Here is a 10,102-nt window from a genome sequence, read left to right on the forward strand (position 1 = left end):
TACATTTAAACTCAAAAGCAATCCATGCATTTGAGCAAGCTGGTTGTGCTGAAAATCAGCAGGATTGTAGGCACCTATGCCTACATGTCAGAGTTACTGCTGAAAACAGAACATATGGTCTTACATCAAATTCTGAATATCCTGTCTTTTGGCAGTTCCTGGAATGAAATGGTGGAACTGATTTGCAAGTTTAAGGTTTGCGGGGCCATTCACAAACTAAAATAGAAGGAAAAATGACTGAATTCGTTTGTATAAAAATCTTTGCTATGTACTTGTCAGGAAGAAGGTCGCACCGTACTTGATCATAGAATCATAAAATATCCACATCACAGAAGTGTTTATCTTTACCACCTAGAATTTAGGGGTTGGTCATTTTGCTGTGTGAAACAGAAAGTATCAGGCAGGTAGTGTTTCCAGGTAATGGGGAAGCAGGTTTCTCCGTTAACAGTATTTACAGCCTTGTGACTCTGCAAACTTCACACAGGTCCCCTTGTTCCTGCAGTTAAAGTCAAGAGACATGAAATAAAGAGTGATCCAACTCCCCTGGGGTTTGAAGGTATGAGTATTTCCATCCTGCATGAAAACCTGTTTGGCAATCTCTTGATATTATTCACTGAATTCCCATCTCATCACTGCTGGCAGACACCACTGGAGTCCATTAGGGGTTTGGAGTCAGTTTATCTGTTTAACTATGATGAACACAGCTTGTCACCCCTTGCCTGTCCCCTGCACTCATCTTTACCAGCTTTCACCTAGGAATGGGCCTAAATTAAAACCCCAATTCTCTGCCTGTTTTGGGAAGTGATGCTCTAGATGATTGTGATCTGGATCTGAATTTTCTGCCTGGGTTCTCCCTCACTCCGTAGAGTGCAGCAGCAGGGAGCCAAGGGGCTACTTTTCACCTTCACCTGCAGTCTGGCCGCTTGCATCCCTCTTCCCTTGTTAGTCTCAATACCTAATAAGAGGAGCAGGAGCCATGTGCATGAAGACTACAGAAGAGGCTAGACTGTGCATTAATATCCATTTCAGGTGCAGTGTTTCATTTCAGCTAAGCAGAATTTCCACCTATTTGTTGCAGCAGATTCATCAATTCCTGTTTAATAAACTTAAATAAACTTTAATTAAACTGGGAAGTTATTCCCCAGCCACTGGAAGATCACCAGCTCCCATTGTCAGCTTTCCCTTTTACATGAGCATTTGCCAGAGCATGTTGCCTTGTGGGGCACAAGCAGTCAGGTACCCCTGCTGCAGGACAGGAGGAAAGAGATGTAGGCTGAGGAATCCTGTCTCAGGATTGTGTTGCCCTGCACAAAACCTTGGTAGAAAGGGCAGGTGGCCAGGCCAGGATGGAATCAGTGACATACCAGAGCTATCTCCTATGTCAGTCCCAGAAAAAGAGGAGATTGGAACAGAGAGGTTGGAAGAAACAGTTCAGAGGCAGCAGAGGATCCTTTTGCCAGGGATCCCTGTCACTACGTTTGGAACCATCCTATCACCCAGCACCAGAGTTCCCCAGACTGTGGTGTATACACCTCACTTTCCTCACTGGCAGGTAATTCTGATCTCTGCATACCATGTGGCTGCAGAGGCAGGGTTATTTCAAGGTGCAAGTACTGTCCGTAGGATAGAGCTGAGATGAGCCTCAGTGGTTAAAACATGGTCCTACTGCGCAACATCCCTCACCAGACTGAGCTTCTGTAAGTAGGAAACAACGCACATCATCATCCCTTTACCAGAAGATATTGCTGCTATTGCCAGGGCTCTGTCAGAGTTAAAAACACAAAGGATTTGATGTACTTAGCTAAAAACTAAAAAATGCACAAAACTAAAATGCACAAAATTGCATTGCATTCATCAAGAGAAAAATCATTAATTTCTGGCTGGGAAGAAGAGCCTCCCTGGTCTCCTTTCATTGCTGTGTGGATGGGCATCAAAAACATATGCCATTCACTCCAGAATGATTTGAAATGCTGCACAGAAAGTATGTTAAAGGTGTGTAAGGAAGCTGTAGTGAAATAGAACACTGCACTCTTCATCCAGCAGTCGTTTTCCTTAATTAATGTCATTTTTCAGTTTGATTGATTTGGCTGTTCTCTGTCATCCTTAGACTTGCAGTTTTTCTGTGGAATGCTGCTCTCTTTTCACTCATTTGTGCTGGTCTTGTGTCTCCTTTTATAACCGTTGTAACCAGTTCACCTGTTTGTTAAAGAGACGACCAGTTGCAGAGGTGATACAGGACTTCACTTTGCACTGGTTGTCTGGTCACTATTTCACCTTGAAGGCACAAATTGTACTTCCTGTCACAGATGCTTTTGAGAACACCATATTGGCCCAGACTAAATGTAATACCGGTTCCACCACGAGACCTGTACCTAGATCTGCTTCACAGACAGGTAAACAAAATTAAAACATTTATCATCTCCATTTGAGAGTGTAAGATGAATTTATTACCATATTTACTCTCTTTAACTTAAAGAGATTTTTCCCTTTTTAACTTCCTGTTAAAGCAATGAAAGGATAAGCCTGGATCACTAGCAGGTATAGAAACAATGTCCCAGATTCTGGTTTTCTGTAGGTCAGGCACAGCTGAAAATAATTCTTTTCATTGATGTCACAGAGCTCCTAATTTGATCTTTGTTATTTTATAGCTTGAATTAAGTACGTAAAACTTGGGCTATTTCTTAGTCTCTGAAATTAGCATAGCAATTTGTGTGGAAGAGGAAGGCTGATGCATGTATCTGTAAGGAATCCTTGCTGTTGAGGTTTCTGTCTTGGATGCTTTCTACAAATGACAGTGGCAAAGGATTCCTGAAGCTTAGTCTAAGGGAGAAGGGGGTATCTTTTTCTCTTGGTGTTTGTAGCCCAACCTGTGAATTTGAACTAAGCTGCTGCAGCAGCTTGAAGCTGGTTAGCATCAACGTATTCTTGTACATTTAGACAGTAGCTGGTGTTTTGCTGGTGTGAGTCAGCCGATACAGAATATGGTCCAGGTCTATATGCTGCATGGTGTGTAACTGAAATTGTCTCTTCTGTCTCACAACTCTGTTGGTACAGACCTCCCAACCCAACCCATGAATGCCACTGCAGAGGCTACTTTACACCTGGAAAAGTGCCAATGACCTCACCATACCTGTAGGGTTGTAACTGGGGGTGCTGCTCTGGTGGCCGGGGCAGTCCCAGCCCCGGTGTAACGGGAGAGAGGAGAAGGGGCTGCAGAGCTGCATGACCACACGTAGCACCAACCAGTGCCTGTAGCAGAGGGGATGTGCATGGGGAGGGATGAAATAAATCCATTAATAAACTTATTTCTCACAGATCAGATCGCTTTTCTGTTTACTGTCTTATAAGGCTCAGCCTGAATTTCCTTCAGGACACATCCTCTAGGCATGTCGTTGTAGGTAAAGGGAGTGGATCTGCTATGGCTGGAAATCTCTCATGAAGTTCCTTCTACTGTTTTTGGGTGCAAATCATGCAATAAGACTCCAAACATCAGACATATTAATGACATCTTCTCTACCTACCACCAAGGTCTGATTGTCTTTGTGCCTTGGTGATTACTCTGTCCCTTCCCTGCACTTCCAGCCTGCTACAGGGTATAGTCTTGTAAATTGCTTAGGTGGTAGTATCGCTTTGGGATGTGATGGAGATAAGAAGTCAACCAAAATTCAGTGGCTTTGGAGTTCAATTTATAGGTAAATGTGTGGAAGTAAGCTGGAAACTGAATGAGCATGGACTTCGGAAAATCATATTAGCAAAAGTTAACATATGCTACAGTGCTCACTCCGCAGAGTGGTCCTCGCATTTTGCACCTCCTGATCTGAAGAGATTTAGTAACGCTAAACACTCAAGCTATTGATGGGCATGCACGCTGTGGCCACACAGTCTGCCTTCCCACAAATGATAGCAAGTGGTGCAGGTTTTTAGAGACAGAACAGCAGTTGCAATGTAATTTTTATGTCAAAATCAGGGAACAAGCTGTAAAAAAGTACAAGCAGTTCGGTAAGTGGAACAGTGGGAAGTGAACCTGTGACGTTTATTTTTAAAAGACTGAGTCTGAAAGAGGCTGATGACTGATAGCTAACTATTTTGTTTCATCTTCTTTGAAAAGGTTGGCCCAGCAGGCAAATGCCATCTCTAGACACCTTTGAAGATTTCGAAGCCATCCCCTCCAGCACAGATGAGCTCTCCAACTCTTCTGACTTGGAGGAAGAGACCAACCCTAACAATGTAATTCCTTTTTCAAATTATGTTGCCCTTTCCCAGAGCAACCTCCTCTTGTCTTAACATCACAATTTAATCTGCAAAGTTTGGGTCCATGCCAGCCTTAACTCATGGATGTGTGGGAATACAGAAGATGGGAATTTGATCTGGGGTGTTGGGAGATCATTCCAAGACTATTTTGTTGATCAGGACCGTAAAAAGTCATCCTTGTAAGCTGTAGCTTTACCTGTCAAAAGAGTGAGGGAAAACTCTGAGCCTTTAAAAAAGCAATTTTAGACTTTTCCAGATAGCTTAATATGCCGTCACAAACCCATTTTCTGTATCAGAATTTTGTCTGGCCGATTAATTCTAAAGTCTGAATGTTCTGTCCTAAGTTTGAATAATATTTAACCTGGGTATGAGAAAAGGAATAAAAAGCAACACAATTCCCTGCAGAAGAAACCTCTGCCAGCTTGAAATGCCTAATTCAGTATTTAACTAAACTCACTCTGTCTTGCACAGTGTTCTTTAACCCATAGTGATTGTATTTCTGGTGCATTGTTTCATTCATTTTAGGGGACCAATCTTTTCCGGGTAGAAGGCAGTTTTGACAGCTGTTTTCCGGATTCTCTTACACTTGAGGATGGAGATCTCGTGCAGTTTGTGCAGGAAGGAGAGAACGGTCAATGGTAAGTGCAGCAGAGAGATAGAACTTGACAGAACAGTCATAAGCTCTCGGAAAAGATGGAAAATATTCAGAAGAATGTCAACGCCTCTTCAAAATCAATCTAAATCCACGCACCCCACTGATCACAATGTGAAAGAGGCAGTAGGAGGCATGAACATACAAGCAGCTTTGGTTCATTCTGCTTGGTTGCCTTTCATCCCAAATGCTTGTGACACGAGGCTTGAGAGGACAGAAGTTTGCATAAAGAAACAGAGGGGAATATTTGGGCTTTTGACACCTTCTAGGAGGATGACTGTCAAAGGCAGCACTCTCCCATCAGATACATCAATAAAGTCCCCACGGTGGCAGGCAGCAGTGAACCAGAGAGCATTTTTAGCACCAAAGGCTTAGATATAAGATGTGATTGACAAAGTGGAATGAATCTGACCCCCTTGAGTTCACATAAGTTTTGGTCTATTTCTTTCTTTCTGACAAGTGTGTGTTAGGAAGGGCCAGACCTGGCTGGGCACCTGAGACTTCCCTGGGTAATTTGGGGGAAGAAGGTCTGATCTCCTCGAAGTGCCCATGCAGTCAGACCCTTCACTCTGAACTGACGTGCAGCTGAGATGGGAGCAAGTCCCATGGGGTCGAGTAGGTGGGAAGTGAACTAAACTCATCCGCTCCGGATGGTATTTACAGCAAGGGGCGTGGATGATACGAAAGATTCAGCTTCTTCAGCTCTGAATTTGGCCCAGGGTCTCAAACACAGGGCAAGGCCACTGCTTCCTTGTCACCCAGTCTGTTTGCAAGGGAGCTTGCTCTGGGATACTGGGTCACCATCTGAGCCTGCTGCAACTTACTGCCTTGGGTCCTCTGCCTTCTTCCCTAGTTTAGGAAACAGCTGCCCAACACATACCTCTAAGAAACACAATTCAGGGAAGGGGAAAAAAAAAAGCTCTCTGAATTTCAGGTTAGTGAAGAAACTGGTCTCTGAGAAAAGTGACTGGGTTCCTTCCAGTATATTGCAGCCAGCAGAGGGGGACAGTAACAACATAATTAAGAACAGCAATGCAGGTAATTGAGGAAATGTGTTCCTGGCATTTTTTTTTTTCTGTCATACTAAAAAAGGATGTGATAAAAAAGGATGTTACAAACAGTGCACTTTCTACTTTAAAGTACTCAACCTCAGTGTTTTTCTGTGCTGCAGTCTCTGGTGACACAGCTGAGCCGGCCCCCAATTCAGTGCCTTAAGTGTCAGAGCTAAGGTACAGCAGCTTGCCTTGGCATGGTTTCATTGTTTTCCCCTTTCCAGGCAGAATTTGAGTCTCCCACTAAACTCCTGTGGCTACCAGTACCCAGGCTGGCTACTTTACAGCTAGCCCAAGTGTGTCATATGGCAGGGCGTGCTGTAACTGCAGGGTGGCTTTCATCCTGACACAGCATTTGGATTTAGATCAGCATCAGGGTTGTGGTTCTGGTCTAGATTCAGAAACATTAAAATCTCATGAACCATTACAGCTTTCATCGTATTTCACTGCTGGCTCCAAAGGCTGGAGGAAGGGCTGCCCTGGCAAGATTTCAGCCAAATCAGCACTAAAAGCTATCCTTCCTTCGGCTTCGGTTCTGACCTAACACCCAAACAGGTCTCACTGGAAAAGCTGAATCTCAGTAACTCTGCAGATCAAAGGTTTACAATTTTAGATTAAATTTTGCCCATCCTTAAATATAATTTACCAAAATGTGTCCTGCTTTTCTTCTGGTAGCAGAAGAAAGCAAAATCTGGCACAGCCATTCCCTGGGGACCTGTGATAGAGAGCTACCAGCATTTTATTCCAAGTTACTGGTTTCTTTTGATTATTTTTTTTTTTTGGTCAGTTTGTTAAAGAGGAGAAACCCCTTTTTGAAAGATAACCAGGATTCTTTGCTGTGGTTTAAAGGGAGTTTAGTAATAGCTGCTCCTTCACCTCCACAGCAGGTCAGTTCTGCCTTCACCCTCAGTGCCTAACTACAGCTCTCATTTCTGTGGCGTGTTTCATGCTTCAAAAGAAAAATAAAGCCACAGATGTTAAAGTTAGTTACGTGCCCAAAGAGCCTCCCTTGCCTCTGGTGAAGGAATTAGGAGAGTCGTAGAATTGTGATGATTTATTTTTTATTTTATTTCAGGCTTTTAACAATGAACCTCAAGACTGTAGATGGAAAATCCTTTAGACGTGTTGTAGTGACAATGCCCATGTCCTCCTTTTCAGACACGTACAACGACTCCTGCAGTACGGCCTCGGTGGAGTCAGACACTAAGGAGAGCGAGGTGGCCAAAAGCTTCCCAGCAGAACAGAGGGCTGGCAGCTGAACAGCAGGACCAGCCTTCCTCAGGACCCCATCCATCTCTTTGTTTATTTTCGGTGGACACTGGATCAAAGTTGCCTTTCTTACAAGCTCTGAGGTTCATAGTTCACTAAAACTTTATCGGCATGAACAGATGAGAACTGTGCTGTCCACCCATCAAGCTGAGAAAAACAAACTTGAAAGGAGCATTAAACATCCATAAAGCATCAAAACCCACCTTCAGTATTAGAGGAGAAAAATGCTTCTCGCACTGATTATCAAACTGTTTCAGAAGATGTGGCCTAAATTAGGTCGACAGCAGACTTGAGGAGTTACTATGCACGCACCTTTTGGCGACTTTGCTAGAACACTGCAGAGGGACGCATGCGTGGTTACGAGTTCTTGCTCTACCATGGAGTGGTCTGGAGGTTTTTCCATTTGCTTGCCTCTGGCTGTGCCTTCCCCATCCTCCTTAATTCCAGCTGATACATCACAAATGTGCCCTTTTTGCTGATGGTCAACACCAAAACCATCCTATTTTAGGGTGGCTATGGAAAGGAAACTTCTGATTTGGACCACAGAGAGGCTCCATGCAGCAATGACCTGACTACTTTTGCAATGGCACAGTGAACGACCTGCTGCATACAGCATTACGTTGGAATGATGCAGATGGCAGCTCCTGGCTATGAGGTGGAAGTGCAGGGCTCAGCAGGGAAGCAAAGATGTGTGACAGATACTGTGACAAAGAACATTTTGAACTCTTTTTACAAAATAAGTCATTCCTCTGCCCCCTCCGCAGTGTGTGGTTGCTGGATCACAATCCTTTGCATTTGGTGCCGAGAATTCAATTGAATGCCATTTAATATCATCTGTTTGAGTAGACTGCATGCTTTCTTTGTGTGCTGGGCTATGGAGTAGATACATTTCATCCCCCATTTGGAATATACTTAAGCATTGCAAATAGGCAGCGAGCATTAGATGCTCCAATGAGTGGATAAAGTGTTATTGTTAAATCCTTCTTTCCAGGACATTTGATTAAAGGACTGTACCAAATCTCTGCCACATAGGGGCGTAATGTATAGTATAAAGTGATTACAGATGTTATTATTCCTATACAAGCCATTAGCTCATTTAGAGCAGCTGTTAGGGCATGAAGGCATTTTGAAGGTAATTGGGTCTTAGGTCCCACAAAAGCTGCTAATACTTTAGTAAAGTTCAGTATTGACTAAGGGTTGCAAACAGGCAAAGATCAGCCTGGTAAAAATGACCCTAGAAGCTCAAGTGTGAGCGATTGGCTTTCATTATTAGTGATTTTTTGTTTAACCCTGAGACTAGTGGTGCTGTATGTAAATAACAAAGGGGACGAAAGCACTAAAAATTGAGATAATGCAAAACCAAACCCTACTCTTTAGTAATTGAGCCTCTGAGTGAAATGGTAGGAGTCTGTATCACTTCTGCTATAATCTCTGCAGGGACCTGAATGTTTTCCTTAGTGTCTCAGTGGGGGCTGGCATTGTAGATATCTTAGTGTGTGAATCAGGATAGCTGTGAAGCAGGTAGATAGTCCCATTCAAGAAAAAAGCCTTGCAGTAGGTAAAGGCTTATTCAGATTTTATTTGCCTGTGAAGGCTTATTGGTCAATGATGAGTTGCACTGTGGTGGCTAATTCCCGTGGTTCTAACCCTCAATATCTAGACTCTCTGACTTCTGACATTTTCCGTTCATGACTAAAGGACCTGAGAGTTCTGTACCTTTTTGGAAGCTAATTTTTTCCTACAAAGATAAGAGCTTGTCTGTTTTGTGATGGTCATTTACCTTAAAAATGGCACGTAGGCTCTTGGGAACATGAATCCTGTTAGTCTGCTGTAGTTATGAGCATCTCGAGGGAAGAACTGATTCCTTTTAGTCCTCAATGAAATATGCAGTGACGTTTTCTTGTAGTGCAATTATTTTATCCTCTCCCTAAAATGAGTTCATTTTGGTTTCCATATTACTTTCTGTAATTTTTGCACAGCCTGATAACAGTTCTTCTGTCTACCCCTGCCCTAAGCATAGGAGAGGAAAGGGGTAGGGAGCTTTGATTGCACATTGATAAATATAGTAAGCGTTTGTGTGTGTGTGTGAGAGAGATGGGGAAGGGTTACCCTGGGTATATGAAACTGGCAAAACTAGGATTTGTGACATTGCTGACAGACAGAAAGATGCTAACCTGCACTTTGGATTTTCTTTGGAGGAATCTCATTCTAACAGTGAAATGGCAGTGGGAAGTCTCTGTCTGAACTGAAGATGGAAAATCAGGTATTGGCAGTGCACTTCCTACCTCTGCTGTGAGCAGGGTAACAGCGTGCTAGTTCAACATCCCCTCGTGCCTCCATATCTTCCTGTAAAATGGGAGCTATTGGGTTTCCCACGTGTCAAATTCTGATGCTAAATTTTAGCAGGTATGCAAAAATCAGAGACACTCCAGGGGAGAGCAAAGCATTCACCCCCCTATGTCCCACTGTGCCCTACATGAGTGTCGGTGGTGGCATCTGTGGGGCAGGCTAGAGCTGGGCAGGGAAGAGGATTGCTGCAGAAGTGTCTCCTCTCCTCCAGCTCACCATCTCATCATGACAACTGCAAAGGTATGGGCTGGATTATAGCAATTCTCCTCCCTGCTTTGCTTTTGAAAAAAATATTTAAAAGTTTTTTTTTTTTTCAAAATCTCATCTTTTATTCTGTAGGACCAAAGTTTGAGTCACTCCTGCACCATGGATGTCCCGAGGATGGCAAGTGACTCACTGCCTCGTGGCTGCGTGCAGCAGTGGCACCACGCTCTGGTCTCAGCTGTCTTCTGGAGCTGGTGGTATCACAGCTAGCCTCAGACACTACTGAACCTGAGCAGGGAGCCCACAGCCGTTAATTGTGTCTTTG

General features: G+C 43.6%; 1 protein-coding gene across 1 annotated transcript in view; it reads left to right on the forward strand.

The window, feature by feature from the left end:
- Window positions 1–7,214, forward strand: part of LOC104466845 (guanine nucleotide exchange factor DBS-like) — a gene marked incomplete at its 5' end in the record, with an annotated part of 38,065 nt that extends 30,851 nt beyond the window's left edge. The window contains 6 exons of the mRNA XM_010080398.1: window positions 485–556; window positions 2,307–2,393; window positions 4,109–4,227; window positions 4,777–4,889; window positions 5,838–5,941; window positions 7,114–7,214. Of these exons, the coding sequence (XP_010078700.1) occupies window positions 485–556; window positions 2,307–2,393; window positions 4,109–4,227; window positions 4,777–4,889; window positions 5,838–5,941; window positions 7,114–7,214 (596 nt within the window). The remainder of the gene's footprint in view (window positions 1–484; window positions 557–2,306; window positions 2,394–4,108; window positions 4,228–4,776; window positions 4,890–5,837; window positions 5,942–7,113) is intronic.
- Window positions 7,215–10,102: the final 2,888 nt, after the last annotated feature.

Source organism: Pterocles gutturalis, unplaced genomic scaffold (assembly GCF_000699245.1).
Source record: "Pterocles gutturalis isolate BGI_N339 unplaced genomic scaffold, ASM69924v1 scaffold13474, whole genome shotgun sequence".
Lineage (NCBI taxonomy): Eukaryota > Metazoa > Chordata > Aves > Pterocliformes > Pteroclidae > Pterocles > Pterocles gutturalis.